Source organism: Oncorhynchus masou, unplaced genomic scaffold (assembly GCF_036934945.1).
Source record: "Oncorhynchus masou masou isolate Uvic2021 unplaced genomic scaffold, UVic_Omas_1.1 unplaced_scaffold_1459, whole genome shotgun sequence".
Classification (NCBI taxonomy): Eukaryota; Metazoa; Chordata; class Actinopteri; order Salmoniformes; family Salmonidae; genus Oncorhynchus; species Oncorhynchus masou.
In genome coordinates, this window is record NW_027004573.1 from 3,360 (window position 1) to 20,815 (window position 17,456).

General features: G+C 50.3%; 1 protein-coding gene across 1 annotated transcript; it reads right to left on the reverse strand.

Annotated features, from left to right (window-relative positions):
• Nucleotides 1-1,131: 1,131 nt before the first annotated feature.
• Nucleotides 1,132-13,526, reverse strand: LOC135530908 (tRNA (guanine(26)-N(2))-dimethyltransferase-like). Its single transcript, XM_064959079.1, is given in 14 exon segments — nt 1,132-1,322; nt 1,435-1,543; nt 1,660-1,745; nt 3,064-3,198; nt 3,277-3,346; nt 3,430-3,513; nt 3,629-3,777; nt 5,395-5,507; nt 5,617-5,732; nt 8,922-9,109; nt 9,785-9,974; nt 13,261-13,373; nt 13,375-13,454; nt 13,457-13,526. Coding segments are annotated over 14 exon segments (1,584 nt in total). The 3' UTR covers nt 1,132-1,241.
• Nucleotides 13,527-17,456: the final 3,930 nt, after the last annotated feature.

Sequence of the window (17,456 nt, forward strand, 5' to 3'; positions counted from 1 at the left end):
ATGGGGAGAGCGATGGGGAGGGGGAGAGAGAGGAGAGAGGGGAGAGAGAGAGGAGAGCGATGGGGGAGGGGGAGAGAGAGAGAGAGGAGAGTGGATGGGGGAGGGGGAGAGAGAGAGAGAGGAGAGTGATGGGGGAGGGGGAGAGAGAGAGAGAGAGAGAGAGAGAGATGGGGGGGGGGAGAGATGGGGGAGGGGGGGAGAGAGATGGGGGAGAGAGAGAAAGGAGAGAGGGAGAGAGAGAAAGGAGAGAGGAGATAGATGGGGGAGGGAGAGAGGGGGAGAGAGAGAGGAGTGGGGGGGAGAGAGAGAGAGAGAGGAGAGAGAGAGGAGAGAGGGAGAGAGAGAGGAGAGAGATGGGGAGAGAGAGGAGAGAGATGGGGAGAGAGAGGAGAGAGAGAGAGAGAGGAGGAGAGAGAGGAGAGGGAGAGAGAGCGATGGGGGAGGGGGAGAGAGAAGGAGAGAGAGAGATGGGGGAGGGGGAGAGAGAGAGAGGAGAGAGATGGGGAGAGAGAGGAGAGAGATGGGGAGAGAGAGGAGAGAGATGGGGAGAGAGAGAGAGAGAGCGATGGGGGAGGGGAGAGAGAAGGAGAGAGAGAGATGGGGGGAGAGAGAGAGAGGAGAGATGGGGAGAGAGAGGAGAGAGATGGGGAGAGAGAGGAGAGAGATGGGGAGAGAGAGAGGAGAGAGATGGGGAGAGAGAGAGGAGAGAGATGGGGAGAGAGAGAGGAGAGAGATGGGGAGAGAGAGAGGAGAGAGATGGGGAGAGAGAGGAGAGAGATGGGGCGGCAGGGTAGCCTAGTAGTTAGAGCGTTGGACTGGTAACCGAAAGGTTGCAAGTTCAAATCCCTGAGCTGACAAGGTACAAAATCTGTCGTTCTGCCCCTGAACAGGCAGTTAACCCACTGTTCCTAGGCCGTCATTGAAAATAAGAATTTGTTCTTAACTGACTTGCCTAGTAAAATAAAGGTAAAATAAAATAAAAATGGGGAGAGAGAGGAGAGAGATGGGGAGAGAGAGGAGAGCGATGGGGGAGGGGGAGAGAGAAGGAGAGAGAGAGAGATTGGGGAGGGGGAGAGAGAAGGAGAGAGAGAGAGATTGGGGAGGGGGGAGAGAACAAGAAGGGGGACACGGGACATACCTTTTCCTAATATCCATAATCTTATTCATCACTACATTATACCACCTCTATGTTAAACTGTACTGGCATCTTCATCTCCCAGGCAGTTGGTTCAGTCCCAGACTTACATGGGTTCAGTATTGAGGATGTGGTGAGCAGGGCTGCTCTCTGACAGTCTGTCTCTCTTCACTGGATTGGACTTTTCCTGCAGGATACAAGATAACCACCACATACCGTCAAATCTACACCCGGATTGGGACTTGGACTTTCAGTTTCATCCCGTATTGAAATGGTTCCCATGGTGCATTGTGTCTTACCCAGCATCGCATGACGTCCCAGAGGACCCTGGGAGGAGCGTCCGTCTTTAGAGCATTCTTACAGGCATGAGACAAGGACACCCTGTGGCCTGCATGTAGCAGAGCCGACCTGAAGAGAGAGAGAGAGAGAGAGAGAGAGAGAGAGAGAGAGAGGGTGAGTGAGTTCAAGGATAGAGGGGTGGGGTGTAATCAGACAGGACAGTCTTATATGAGGGAGAGTAGGACCTGAATTGGAGCAGAGGGGGAGTGCTGCAGTGTACAGTGCTGCTCAGGTTGTCCACTGTGTAGTATAGAGGCACATCCTCCAGCTCCTGGACACACAGACAACAGTTAAAGTTTGGACAGTACACCTGGCTCATCTTAGGCAGACCTCAGATCAGCTTGCCATTTCTCTTCTAACCCAATCCTACCATTAAGAGTGAGAACACCAACCTAACCTTGGATCAGCATCAATGGAGAATCTCAACTGCATACTCCTCACCTCCGCTCTCCTCGCCTTCTTCTCAAAACCCATTGGAGGAGAAAGAGAAGTCCCTCACCTCTGACCTTCTCCTCCAATGGGTTTTGAGGAGGAGAGCAGCATGCAGTTGAGAAAAGGCCCCCCATGTCTTATTCCATGTAATATAAAGTGTATTTCAGACTGCTTCTTGTAGATCTATGACCCCAAACTCTATGTAGATCTATGACCCCAAACCTCTCACCTCTGTGACCATGCTGAGCATGCCCTCTGACCCCTAACCTCTGACCATGCTGAGCATGCCCTCTATGACCCCTAACCTCTCACCTCTGTGACCATGCCCTCTATGACCCCTAACCTCTCACCTCTGTGACCATGCTGAGCATGCCCTCTGACCCCTAACCTCTGACCATGCTGAGCATGCCCTCTATGACCCCTAACCTCTCACCTCTGTGACCATGCCCTCTATGACCCCTAACCTCTCACCTCTGTGACCATGCTGAGCATGCCCTCTATGACCCCTAACCTCTCACCTCTGTGACCATGCCCTCTATGACCCCTAACCTCTCACCTCTGTGACCATGCTGAGCATGCCCTCTGACCCCTAACCTCTGACCATGCTGAGCATGCCCTCTATGACCCCTAACCTCTCACCTCTGCGACCATGCCCTCTATGACCCCTAACCTCTCACCTCTGTGACCATGCTGAGCATGCCCTCTGACCCCTAACCTCTGACCATGCTGAGCATGCCTCTATGACCCCTAACCTCTCACCTCTGTGACCATGCCCTCTATGACCCCTAACCTCTCACCTCTGTGACCATGCTGAGCATGCCCTCTATGACCCCTAACCTCTCACCTCTGTGACCATGCCCTCTATGACCCCTAACCTCTCACCTCTGACCATGCTGAGCATGTCCTCTATGACCCCTAACCTCTCACCTCTGTGACCATGCTGAGCATGCCCTCTATGACCCCTAACCTCTCACCTCTGTGACCATGCCCTCTATGACCCCTAACCTCTCACCTCTGTGACCATGTTGAGCATGCTCACCCCTCTATGACCCCTAACCTCTCACCTCTGTGACCATGCTGAGCATGCCCTCTATGACCCCTAACCTCTCACCTCTGTGACCATGCTGAGCATGCCTCTATGACCCCTAACCTCTCACCTCTGTGACCATGCTGAGCATGCCCTCTATGCGACGGGCGGTTCCAAAGCGGGACGGGTTCCCAGACACGGCAGACAGAACCTTCTGAACGAAGCTCACGTCATGGAGGGCCTCACCCCAGATAGGACCACCCAGCTACAGAGGAGGAGGAGGGAGAGACGGTGTCAGAGAGAATGCGTGAGAAAGTAAGAGACAAAGTGTGTGTGTCCTCACCTGGTGTCTGTGTCCACAGTGTTCACACTCTGCTCCAACCGGCGGTCCAGTGGCTGCAGAGTACTTTATACTGAAACACACAGAGAGAAACATTAACACACACAAGTTGCCCAACTCGACAGGAATAACCCATATAGAGAAATAGTGTCTTACTGGTTTCCCTGAGTCGTCCTCTTGCCCAGTCGTTGTAAGTGGAACGAGCCACAGCCAACACAGTTATACACCAACGCTTGTTTACTGAAACACAACATCAGGTGTAATGTCATCATATCTTCAGAATAACAACTTTACAGTCCGTTATGAAGACTTCATGTCTAGATAAAGTATTGTGTTACGGTGTGTGTGTCCATACCTTGCTGAGTTTTTGACCACGGCCTGTCCAGTGTGTACCCTGACAAACACTCGTATGTAGAAGTCCACACTGACACAGAGCAGGGGGTGGATGTACCGTTGGTACACACCAGCTCTCTGGTCCAGACTGTGTAGGATGATACGCAGAGCCTGGGGGAGGAGGGAGAAGAGGGGGAGGCGAGGAAGAAGAGGGGGTGGCGAGGGAGAAGAGGGGGTGGCGGAGGAGAAGAGGGGGTGGCGGGGGGAGAAGAGGGGGTGGCGAGGGAGAAGAGGGGGTGGCGGGGGGAGAAGAGGGGGGGTGGCGGGGGGAGAAGAGGGGGTGGCGAGGGGAGAAGAGGGGGTGGTGAGGGAGAAGAGGGGGTGGTGAGGGAGAAGAGGGGGTGGTGAGGGAGAAGAGGGGGAGGCGAGGGGGATGGCGAGGGAGAAGAGGGGGAGGCGAGGGAGAAGAGGGGGGAGGCGAGGGAGAAGAGGGGGGTGGTGAGGGAGAAGAGGGGGTGGTGAGGGAGAAGAGGGGGTGGTGAGGGAGAAAGGGGGTGGTGAGGGAGAAGGCGAGGGAGAAGAGGGGGTGGCGGGGGGAGAAGAGGGGGTGGCGAGGGAGAAGAGGGGGAGGCGAGGGAGAAGAGGGGGAGGCGAGGGAGAAGAGGGGGAGGCGAGGGAGAAGAGGGGGGTGGTGAGGGAGAAGAGGGGGGTGGTGAGGGAGAAGAGGGGGTGGTGAGGGAGAAGGCGAGGGAGAAGAGGGGGTGGCGGGGGAGAAGAGGGGGAGGCGAGGGAGAAGAGGGGGTGGCGAGGGAGAAGAGGGGGGTGGTGAGGGAGAAGAGGGGGTGGTGAGGGAGAAGAGGGGGTGGTGAGGGAGAAGGCGAGGGAGAAGAGGGGGTGGCGGGGGGAGAAGAGGGGGTGGCGAGGGAGAAGAGGGGGAGGCGAGGGAGAAGAGGGGGAGGCGAGGGAGAAGAGGGGGAGGCGAGGGAGAAGAGGGGGAGGCGAGGGGAGAAGAGGGGGGTGGTGAGGGAGAAGAGGGGGTGGTGAGGGAGAAGGCGAGGGAGAAGAGGGGGGTGGCGGGGGAGAAGAGGGGGGAGGCGAGGGAGAAGAGGGGGTGGTGAGGGAGAAGAGGGGGTGGTGAGGGAGAAGAGGGGGTGGTGAGGGAGAAGAGGGGGTGGTGAGGGGAGAAGAGGGGGTGGTGAGGGAGAAGGCGAGGGAGAAGAGGGGGGTGGTGAGGGAGAAGAGGGGGTGGTGAGGGAGAAGAGGGGGTGGTGAGGGAGAAGAGGGGGTGGTGAGGGAGAAGAGGGGGGTGGTGAGGGAGAAGAGGGGGTGGTGAGGGAGAAGAGGGGGTGGTGAGGGAGAAGAGGGGGGGTGGGAGGGAGAAGAGGGGGTGGTGAGGGAGAAGAGGGGGGAGGCGAGGGAGAAGAGGGGGGAGGCGAGGGGGGTGGCGAGGGGGGAGGCGAGGGGGGTGGCGAGGGATAAGGAGAGCTATGAGACAAGCTACACAGCAGGGACTAAACTCTCAAAGTTCTATTCAAAATGTAATCACACAACTTCCCTAAGTTCCTTCTACTACACGGATTATTCCAACAAGCTTTTTCTTGCATCCAGTTTTTTATTTTATTTGACCCCCTTTTCTCCCCAGTTTCATGGTGTCCAGTTGTTTAGTAGCTACTATCTTGTCTCATCGCTACAACTCCCGTACGGCTCGGGAGAGACGAAGGTCACTTGCATCCAGTTTTAGTTGAAAATACACACTGCTGGAATACAGTTTAGCCAAGCGTTCCTCACCATCTCATGACAGTACTTGGCTTTGATGGAGACAGAGCCGTATTTGCTGTAGCAGGTCTCCCCACTGTTACCAGCCATCACAGCCATGTCAGTACACGTCACACACAACAGACCTGGGGGAGAGAGAGACGCTGTAGTAAAACCACACTGGAAAACGCACTCAGTGTATCTGTTGCTGACACATAAACATGTTAAGTTAAGCAGAGAGAATAACTGACGGACCTCCTTCACCGACAGCCTGGACGGCGGCATCCAGGAAAGGGGCGGGGCTTCCGTAGGGGTCCAGGTCTATGACATCATAGCGGTCCTTCTTCCCCCGCATCTCATACATCAGCATGCTGGAGGAACAAGACAGGGAGGGATTAACATGCTGGAGGAATGAGACAGGGGGGGATTAACATGCTGGAGGAACGAGACGGGGGGGATTAACATGCTGGAGGAGGAACGAGACGGGGAGGGATTAACATGCTGGAGGAGGAACGAGACGGGGAGGGATTAACATGCTGGAGGAGGAACGAGACAGGGAGGGATTAACATGCTGGAGGAGGAGCGAGACAGGGAGGGATTAACATGCTGGAGGAACGAGAGAGGGAGGGATTAACATGCTGGAGGAACGAGAGAGGGAGGGATTAACATGGAGAAACGAGACGGGGAGGGATTAACATGCTGGAGGAACGAGACGGGGAGGGATTAACATGGAGGAACGAGACAGGGAGGGATTAACATGCTGGAGGAACGAGAGAGGGAGGGATTAACATGCTGGAGGAACGAGAGAGGGAGGGATTAACATGGAGAAACGAGACGGGGAGGGATTAACATGCTGGAGGAACGAGACAGGGAGGGATTAACATGCTGGAGGAACGAGACAGGGAGGGATTAACATGCTGGAGGAACGAGACAGGGAGGGATTAACATGCTGGAGGAACGAGAGAGGGAGGGATTAACATGGAGAAACGAGACGGGGAGGGATTAACATGCTGGAGGAACGAGACAGGGAGGGATTAACATGATGGAGGAACGAGAGAGGGAGGGATTAACATGCTGGAGGAACGAGACGGGGAGGGATTAACATGATGGAGGAACGAGACGGGGAGGGATTAACATGGAGGAACGAGACAGGGAGGGATTAACATGATGGAGGAACGAGACGGGGAGGGATTAACATGCTGGAGGAACGAGACAGGGCGGGATTAACATGATGGAGGAACGAGACAGGGAGGGATTAACATGATGGAGGAACGAGACGGGGAGGGATTAACATGATGGAGGAACGAGACAGGGAGGGATTAACATGATGGAGGAACGAGACGGGGAGGGATTAACATGATGGAGGAACGAGACAGGGAGGGATTAACATGATGGAGGAACGAGACGGGGAGGGATTAACATGCTGGAGGAACGAGACAGGGGGGATTAACATGATGGAGGAACGAGACAGGGAGGGATTAACATGATGGAGGAACGAGAGAGGGAGGGATTAACATGATGGAGGAACGAGACAGGGGGGATTAACATGGAGGAGGAACGAGAGAGGGGGGGATTAACATGCTGGAGGAACGAGACAGGGAGGGATTAACATGATGGAGGAACGAGCGAGGGAGGGATTAACATGATGGAGGAACGAGACAGGGGGGGATTAACATGGAGGAGGAACGAGACGGGGAGGGAGTAACATGGAGGAGGAACGAGAGAGGGAGGGATTAACATGATGGAGGAACGAGAGAGGGAGGGATTAACATGATGGAGGAACGAGACAGGGAGGGATTAACATGATGGAGGAACGAGACAGGGAGGGATTAACATGGAGGAGGGATTAACATGGAGGAGGAACGAGAGAGGGAGGGATTAACATGATGGAGGAACGAGACGGGGAGGGATTAACATGCTGGAGGAGGAACGAGACAGGGAGGGATTAACATGATGGAGGAACGAGACAGGGACGGATTAACATGATGGAGGAACGAGCGAGGGAGGGATTAACATGGAGGAGGAACGAGACGGGGAGGGAGTAACATGGAGGAACGAGAGAGGGAAGGATTAACATGATGGAGGAACAAGAGAGGGAGGGATTAACATGATGGAGGAACGAGACAGGGAGGGATTAACATGATGGAGGAACGAGACAGGGAGGGATTAACATGATGGAGGAACGAGAGAGGGAGGGATTAACATGATGGAGGAACGAGAGAGGGAGGGATTAACATGATGGAGGAACAAGACAGGGAGGGATTAACGAGACAGGGAGGGATTAACATGCTGGAGGAACGAGACAGGGGGGATTAACATGATGGAGGAACGAGACAGGGAGGGATTAACATGATGGAGGAACGAGAGAGGGAGGGATTAACATGATGGAGGAACGAGACAGGGAGGGATTAACATGATGGAGGAACGAGACAGGGAGGGATTAACATGATGGAGGAACGAGACAGGGAGGGATTAACATGGAGGAGGGATTAACATGGAGGAGGAACGAGAGAGGGAGGGATTAACATGATGGAGGAACGAGACGGGGAGGGATTAACATGCTGGAGGAGGAACGAGACAGGGAGGGATTAACATGATGGAGGAACGAGACGGGGAGGGATTAACATGATGGAGGAACGAGCGAGGGAGGGATTAACATGATGGAGGAACGAGCGAGGGAGGGATTAACATGATGGAGGAACGAGCGAGGGAGGGATTAACATGATGGAGGAACGAGACAGGGGGGGATTAACATGGAGGAGGAACGAGACGGGGAGGGAGTAACATGATGGAGGAACGAGAGAGGGAAGGATTAACATGATGGAGGAACAAGAGAGGGAGGGATTAACATGATGGAGGAACGAGACAGGGAGGGATTAACATGATGGAAGAACGAGACAGGGAGGGATTAACATGATGGAGGAACGAGACAGGGAGGGATTAACATGATGGAGGAACGAGAGAGGGAGGGATTAACATGATGGAGGAACGAGAGAGGGAGGGATTAACATGATGGAGGAACAAGACAGGGAGGGATTAACATGATGGAGGAACGAGACAGGGAGGGATTAACATGATGGAGGAACGAGACAGGGAGGGATTAACATGATGGAGGAACGAGACAGGGAGGGATTAACATGATGGAGGAACGAGACAGGGAGGGATTAACATGATGGAGGAACGAGACAGGGAGGGATTAACATGGAGGAGGAACGAGACGGGGAGGGATTAACATGGAGGAGGAACGAGACGGGAGGGAGTAACATGGAGGAGGAACGAGACGGGGAGGGATTAACATGGAGGAGGAACGAGACGGGAGGGAGTAACATGGAGGAGGAACGAGACGGGGAGGGAGTAACATGGAGGGGCAGAGGTTAGGAGAAAGAGGTGGATCAAAAGAGAGGTAAAGAGGGAGAGACTGAATAATAGGGAGAAAAGATAAATGGAGAGGGATAGTTTGACTTCGAGAACACTGAGTGTCAGTGACCATAGATAGATAAATAAAGAAGAAAATAAGAGAAGAAAAGAATGAGATAGATGAAGGAGAGAGCGAGACCAACCTGGCATCTCTCTGGCTGGCCTGCAGTAGGTGTGTGACTCCGTTGTGCTGGGCATTGCGGGCGATGAGGGCAGCAGCCTTGGCTGAGAAGTCGTTGGCCGTGACGCTACGTAGACCAGGCACCTCCAGAGCAAACCTCACAGAGCGTAGGCCAGACGCTGCCAGACCCTCCAACACACGCAGACCATTCTGGATGGAGAACGGTAGGGTTAGATCACAAACACACTGGCAGACCATTGTGGAGAGAGGAGAACGGTAGGGTTAGATCATAAACACACTGGCAGACCATTGTGGAGAGAGGAGAATGGTAGGGTTAGATCACAAACACACTGGCAGACCATTGTGGAGAGAGGAGAACGGTAGGGTTAGAACACAAACACACTGGCAGACCATTCTGGATGGAGAATGATAGGGTTAGATCACAACCACACTGGCAGACCATTGTGGAGAGAGGAGAACGGTAGGGTTAGATCACAAACACACTGGCAGACCATTCTGGATGGAGAATGATAGGGTTAGATCACAAACACACTGGCAGACCATTGTGGAGAGAGGAGAACAGTAGGGTTAGAATACCAACACACTGGCAGACCATTGTGGAGAGAGGAGAACGGTAGGGTTAGAATACCAACACACTGGCAGACCATTGTGGAGAGAGGAGAACGGTAGGGTTAGAATACCAACACACTGGCAGACCATTGTGGAGAGAGGAGAACGGTAGGGTTAGAATACCAACACACTGGCAGACCATTGTGGAGAGAGGAGAACGGTAGGGTTAGAATACCAACACACTGGCAGACCATTGTGGAGAGAGGAGAACGGTAGGGTTGGAACATGGATGCACACACACATGCTTTTTCATACCTTACAGCGCTCCCCCACTGAAGCAGTTACGACTGGCTCCTCTCCTCCTTCCTCCCCTGTCTGCATCTCTGTCTCCTCTTTCTTCTCGTCAGCTAGATTGACCACCACCCTCTCCTTCTCCCCTGGCACTACCACCTTCACCCTCCTCCGGGCCATCTGCTCCCGGGCAAACTCTGTAACCACCGCACACCTGGAGAGAAGGGGGGCAAGACGGAGACATGAGATGAAACAGGTGTACCTGTGATGAACAACCAGCTGGCTACCATAGCCTGTAACTGTGATGAACAACCAGCTAGCTACCATAGCCTGTAACTGTGATGAACAACCAGCTGGCTACCATAGCCTGTACCTGTGATGAACAACCAGCTAGCTACCATAGCCTGTACCTGTGATGAACAACCAGCTAGCTACCATAGCCTGTACCTGTGATGAACAACCAGCTAGCTACCATAGCCTGTACCTGTGATGAACAACCAGCTAGCTACCATAGCCTGTACCTGTGATGAACAACCAGCTAGCTACCATAGCCTGTACCTGTGATGAACAACCAGCTAGCTACCATAGCCTGTACCTGTGATGAACAACCAGCTAGCTACCATAGCCTGTACCTGTGATGAACAACCAGCTGGCTACCATAGCCTGTACCTGTGATGAACAACCAGCTGGCTACCATAGCCTGTACCTGTGATGAACAACCAGCTGGCTACCATAGCCTGTACCTGTGATGAACAACCAGCTGGCTACCATAGCCTGTACCTGTGATGAACAACCAGCTGGCTACCATAGCCTGTACCTGTGATGAACAACCAGCTGGCTACCATAGCCTGTACCTGTGATGAACAACCAGCTAGCTACCATAGCCTGTACCTGTGATGAACAACCAGCTAGCTACCATAGCCTGTACCTGTGATGAACAACCAGCTGGCTACCATAGCCTGTACCTGTGATGAACAACCAGCTAGCTACCATAGCCTGTACCTGTGATGAACAACCAGCTAGCTACCATAGCCTGTACCTGTGATGAACCAGCTAGCTACCATAGCCTGTACCCAGTGATGAACAACCAGCTAGCTACCAAAGCCTGTACCTGTGATGAACAACCAGCTAGCTACCATAGCCTGTACCTGTGATGAACAACCAGCTAGCTACCATAGCCTGTACCTAGATGATGAACAACCAGCTAGCTACCATAGCCTGTACCTGTGATGAACAACCAGCTAGCTACCATAGCCTGTACCTGTGATGAACAACCAGCTAGCTACCATAGCCTGTACCTGTGATGAACAACCAGCTAGCTACCATAGCCTGTACCTGTGATGAACAAACCAGCTAGCTACCATAGCCTGTACCTGTGATGAACAACCAGCTAGCTACCATAGCCTGTACCTGTGATGAACAAACCAGCTAGCTACCATAGCCTGAGCCATATTTATTGTACCTTCATTTAACTAGGCAAGTCAATATAGAACAAATTCTTAATTAATGACGGCCTACATGTAAAGCCCTCCCCCGGTCAAACCCTCTCTAACCCAGACTATGCTGGGCCAATAAGCACCGCTGTATGGGACTCCCGATCACAGCTGGTTGTGATACAGCCCGGGTTTGAACCCAGGTCTGTAGTGGCGCCTTACTAGCACTGTGATGCAGTGCCTTAGACCGCTGCGCCCACAAATGTATTTTATCTATACTGAACAAAAGTATAAACTCTACATGTAAAGTGTTCCATGCACAAATTAGTTTATATCCCTGTACCATCCATTGCAAAGATAATCCATCCACCTGACAGGTGGCATATCAAGAAGCTCATTAAACAACATGATCATTACACAGGCGCACCTTGTGCTGGGGACAATAAAAGGCCACTCTAAAATGTGCCGTTTTGTCACACAGTAATGCCACAGACATCTCATGTTGAGGGAGTGTGCAATTGGCATGCTGACTGCAGGAATGTCCACCAGAGCTGCTGCCAGAGAATTGACTGTTAATTTCTCTACCAGAAGCTGCCTCCAACGTCATTTTAGAGAACTTGGCAGTACATCCAACCGGCCTCACAACCGCAGACCACGTGTGGCCAGCCCAGGACCTCCACATCCAGCTTCTTCACCTGGGGGGTCGTCTGAGACCAGCCACCCAGACAGCTGATGAAAATTAGTTTGCACACCTGAAGAATTTCTGCACCAACTGTCAGAAAACATCTCAGGGAAGCTGATCTGAGTGCTCGTCATTCTCACCAGGGTCTTGACCTGACTGCAGTTCAGCATCAGAACTCACTTCAGTGGGCAAATGATCACCTTCAATGGCCACTGGCACGCTGGAGAGGTGTGCTCTTTCATGGATGAATCCCAGTTTCAACTGTACCAGGCAGATGGCAGACAACGGTATGGTGTCGTGTGGGCGAGCAGTTTGCTGATGTCAACATTTTGAACAGTGTCCCATGGTGGCAGTGGGATGATGGTATGGGCAGGCATAAGGTACAAACATCGAACACAATTGCATTTTATTGTTGGCAATTTGGATGCACAGAGACACCGTGACGAGATCCTGAGGCCCATTGTTGTGCCATTCATCTGCAGTCATCACCTCATGCTTCAGCATGATAAACACATGCCCCATGTCACAAGAATCTGTACACGATTCCTGAAGCTGAAAATGTCCCAATTCTTCCATGGCCTGCATACTCACCAGACATGTCAGCCTTTGAGCATGTTTGGGATGCTCTGACGATGTATATGCAACAACGTGTTCCAGTTCCCACCAATATCAAGAAACTTCCACACAGCCATTGAAGAGGAGTGGGACAACATTTCACAGGCCACAATCAACAGCCTGATCAACTCTAGGTGAAGGAGACGTGTCGCGCTGCATGAGGCAAATGGTGGTCACACCAGATACCGATGGGTTTCTTGAACCACACCAGATACTGACTGGGTTTCTAATCCACACCCCTACCTTTTCTTAAGGTATCTGTGACCAACAGATGCATATCTGTATTCCCAGTCATGTGAAATCTATAAATTAGGGCCATAGATTAGGACCTAATTAATTTACTTCAATTGACTGATTTCCTTGTATGAACTGTAACTCAGTAAACTCTTTGAAATTGTTGCATGTTGCATTTATATTTTTATTCAGTGTAAATACATGGCTCTGACTATAGCTATACTTTCTTCGCAGATTCAGCTCTACATAAGCCATGTTGAATGCAGTTTCTTCAACTGAAGGCTTACAGACCCATAGGAAAACATCCAAATTGGTAATGTATGCATATATCCCATAATATGTCCAGGGATAAGGTATATGTTGACAATGCAGCCTTGAGCTGAATGTTGGGCCAGCTAAGAGATAAAGGACCATTAGGGGTGTATTCGTAAGTGCATACCAAAGCAAACTGTATGAGGGTTTCTATTGGACAAATTCAGGTAGGTCCCTCTGTTTCGTTGACTTCCTAGTGAATTCGCCCCATCAGTCAAACTCACGTCAAATCTCTGTTGAACTCCTGCACAGGGTTGTAAAACACCTCGTTGGCACTGGGAACAATATGGCTGCCTTGCCCTCCCTGGACAACTGTCTCCCCTGGCAACAATCCCGTTTGTCAGGGGCATCTTCTGGTCAGGTGCTGAGGCAGCTGGACTTGGGTTCAAGCCCTCCACTGGGGCTCCAGAAGTAGGGGCTGAGGTTTGGTGTCTACCCCAGACAAGGTGGTGCTAACTTGTGGATCCTGAGGGGCCCTGAGGGGCTCCATGGTTCTCAGTCCCTGTAGGCAACACTGCCAACTGTCCTAGAATCCTCTGGTGGGTGAAGGGTACAGTTAAGAAGGGAGAAATGAGCAGTGATGATCAGCATGGGGCACTTCTCAGTCCCAGAAGAAATGACAACAATGTGTTATAACGGTCACAGTTGTCACAATACAGACATTGATCATGACTATCAGTGCCATTACATTTACACGTCTACTGTCCGGGGAGTTTTGTTAAGAGACCAGATGCTCGGTCTTAACGCGTATATTTTGCATTTGTTATTTTGATGTCATATGAAAGTCATGGGTTTTATGTTTCTAGAACCATATTGCAATTGAGAATCGATTCACGTTTAGATGGAGTATATATGGTTGTCAGAGACAGTAAATTATACCTCTGAAAATAACATAGGTCTCCTTAAGGAGTCAAGTTAGAGTACATAATGGGCTAGGTTTTTTTTATTTTTTATTTAAATTTTACCTTTATTTAACTAGGCAAGTCAGTTAAGAACAAAGTCTTATTTTCAATGAGGGCCTAGGAACAGGGGCAGAACGACAGATTTGTACCTTGTCAGCTCGGGAATCTGAACTTGCAACCTTTGGTTACGAGTCCAATGCACTAACCACCAGGCTACCCTGCCGCCCCAGGTTACACAGTACTGATGGAAAAACAGATATTGGTTCGACTTGGGGCTCTTCCTCCACACAGTTTAGACCAAAGCATGAACTGACAACAAACACAGAGAAAATGAGCTGTTGGACAAAGACTGTTAGCTAAACCATGGTTTGAAGCAAATATGATCTATAGCGTTACTGATGCCTGAGCTGAAGTCAGAGCAGCTTGCTAAGGTAGCACGCTAGCTACATAAACCAGGGCGCAACCCCTTCAATGTAGTCAGAGCTTGTTTTGTCAGAGAGAAAAAAAGACAACAGCAATCTAACTAACATGAACATTCACACCATAAAAGTTATGATAAAACACTTGCAACTTTTACATGCTGACACCGGCTAAGTTCACAATGCTAGCTAACTGACTGCATTGAAATGAACCGAAGCGCTAACTAGCTAGCTACCGGTATTTAGCTATCAAGTAAGATAAAAACGATTACCTTATCTGCGGCGCACTTTCCCAAGTTGACAACTTAAAATGTAGCTGTATTTGATGATTATGGATATTTACTGTATGACAACGGTAATAACTCACTAGCTATTTGTTGCAAAACTCAAGTTAACACATGGACGCAGATATGCATGAACCACAACTACAGAAACCCGCAGAACCAAACAGAAAGAGGTGGCGTTTCGAATTCTTCTTCCGCTGAGGTTTAAGGGCAGTTAGTACATGTTGCATTACCGCCACCTACTAGACCGGATTACAACTCGCTTCTCCTTTGCTTGAAAAAAATCTATATCCAAATACCCTACCATGTAACACTACACTCACTAAAAAATAAAAATAACTACAAAATATCACCACCCTACTTCACTATGTAAATCTATTTAGTCCTACATCAGGCCAACAACCTGAAAGGATGGTACACCACCACAACACACCCTGTAACTCTTCTGATGTTACGTCTCGCACACCCGAATACCTCTCTGCAGCTGCCAGCACAACCTCAATTTGCTGTGACTTACATTCCATCCCTGCAGTACAGTTGATAACCATTACTATAAATGCTAAAAATCCAGTCTCACTGACACATATAACACTTGTTGGCCTATCCATCTGTACTGGTACAGATCGACTACTCACACCCCTCCTCTCAGGACCCCTCCCTCTGTACTGGTACAGATCTACTACTCACACCCCTCCTCTCAGGACCCTCCATCTGTACTGGTACAGATCTACTACTCACACCACTCCTCTGAGGATCCCTCCTCTGTACTGGTACAGATCTACTACTCACACCCTCCTCTGAGGATCCCTCCATCTGTACTGGTACAGATCTACTACTCACACCTCCTCTGAGGATCCCTCCCCTCTGTACTGGTACAGATCTACTACTCACCCCTCCTCTCAGGACCCCTCCCTCTCAGGACCCCTCCCTCCATCTGTACTGGTACAGATCTACTACTCACACCCCTCCTCTGAGGATCCCTCCTCTGTACTGGTACAGATCACACCCTCCTCCAGGATCTGTTCTGGTACAGATCTACTACTCACACCCCTCCTCTCAGGATCAAAGCAACAGCACTAAGCAACAAAGCATCCTTCACTCATGCAGCCAAACATACCCTCGTAAAACTGACTATCCTACCAATCCTTGACTTCGTCGATGCCATTTACAAAATAGACTCCAACACTCTACTCAGCAAATTGGATGCAGTCTATCACAGTCCATCCGTTTCGTCACCAAAGCCCCATATACTACCCACCACTGCGACCTGTATGCTCTCGTTGGCTGGCCCTCGCTTCACATTCGTCGCCAAATCCACTGGTTCCAGGTCATCTATAAGTCTTTGCTAGGTAAAGCCCCCGGCAGGGGTGGTTGGAGCGTTGGGCTAGTAACCAAAAGGTTGCAAGTTCAAATCCCTGAGCTGACAAGGTACAAATCTGTCATTCTGCCCTGAACAAGGCAGTTAACCCACTGTTCCTAGGCCGTCATTGAAAATAAGAATTTGTTCTTAACTGACTTGCCTAGTTAAACAAAGGTAAAATAATAAAATACAATAAAATCTCAGCTCACTAGTCACCATAGCAGCACACACCCAGAGCACGTGCTCCAGCAGGTATATATTTCACTGGTCAAAGCCAATTCATCCTTCAGCCTCCTTTCTTTCCAGTTCTCTGCTGCCAATGACTGGAACAAACTACAAAAATCACTGAAGCTGTAAATTCATATCTCCCTCACTAGCTTTAAGCACCAGCTGTCAGAGCAGCTCACAGATCACTGCACCTGTACATAGCTCATCTTTAACAGCCTAACCAACTGCCTCATTCTGAAATCGTTATTTATTTTGCTCCTTTGCACCCCAGTATTCTACTGCACATTCACCTTCTGCACATTTATATCACTCCAGTGTTTAACACATATTGTAATTATTTCGCCTCGCTATGGCCTATTCATTGCCTTCCCTCCCTTATCCTACGTCATTTGCACACACACTGTATATAGACTTTTTCTATTGTATTATTGACTGTATGTTTGTTTATCTCCATGTGTAACCTGGTTGAAATTGACACACGTGAAAAAAAGAATGTCATTAAAAAAACCATGACATGGCATCAGCAAAAAGACCTGCTCCGACTCTGTCAACATATCCTTTGTTTGGCCGCCTTTCCTTCCAGTTCTCCGCTGCCAATATATGGAACGAATTGCAAAAATCACTGAAGCTGGAGACTCACATCTCCCTCTCTGACTTTAAGCATCAGCTGTCAGAGCTGCTTACTGATCACTGTACCTGTACACAGCCAATCTGTAAATAGCACACCCAACTACCTCATCCCCATATTGGTATTTAGCTTTCTTCTCTTTTGCACCTCAGTATCTCTACTTGCACATCATCATCTGCACATATATCACTCCAGTGTTAATGCTAATTGTAATTATTTAGCCTCCATGGTCTATTTATTGCCTTACCTCCCGAATCTTCTACATTTGCACACACTGTATATAGACTTTTCTATTGTGTTATTGACTGTACATTTGTTTATGTGTAACTCTGTGTTGTTGTTTGTGTCACACTGCTTTACTTTATCTTGGCCACGTCACAGTTGTAAATGAGAACTTGTTCTCAACTGGCCCACCTGGTGAAATAAATAATAATTTAAAAAATAATAATTCTGATTCCCAGCCCCATGGGCATCCCTACATTCCTTTGTCTCATGCCCTTCTGCACACTTCTCACACCTAGGAACCTCCCTCCTACACACTGCTGCCACATGCCCATAAGCTTGACACCTGGAACAATGTAATGTATTCGGCACCAAAG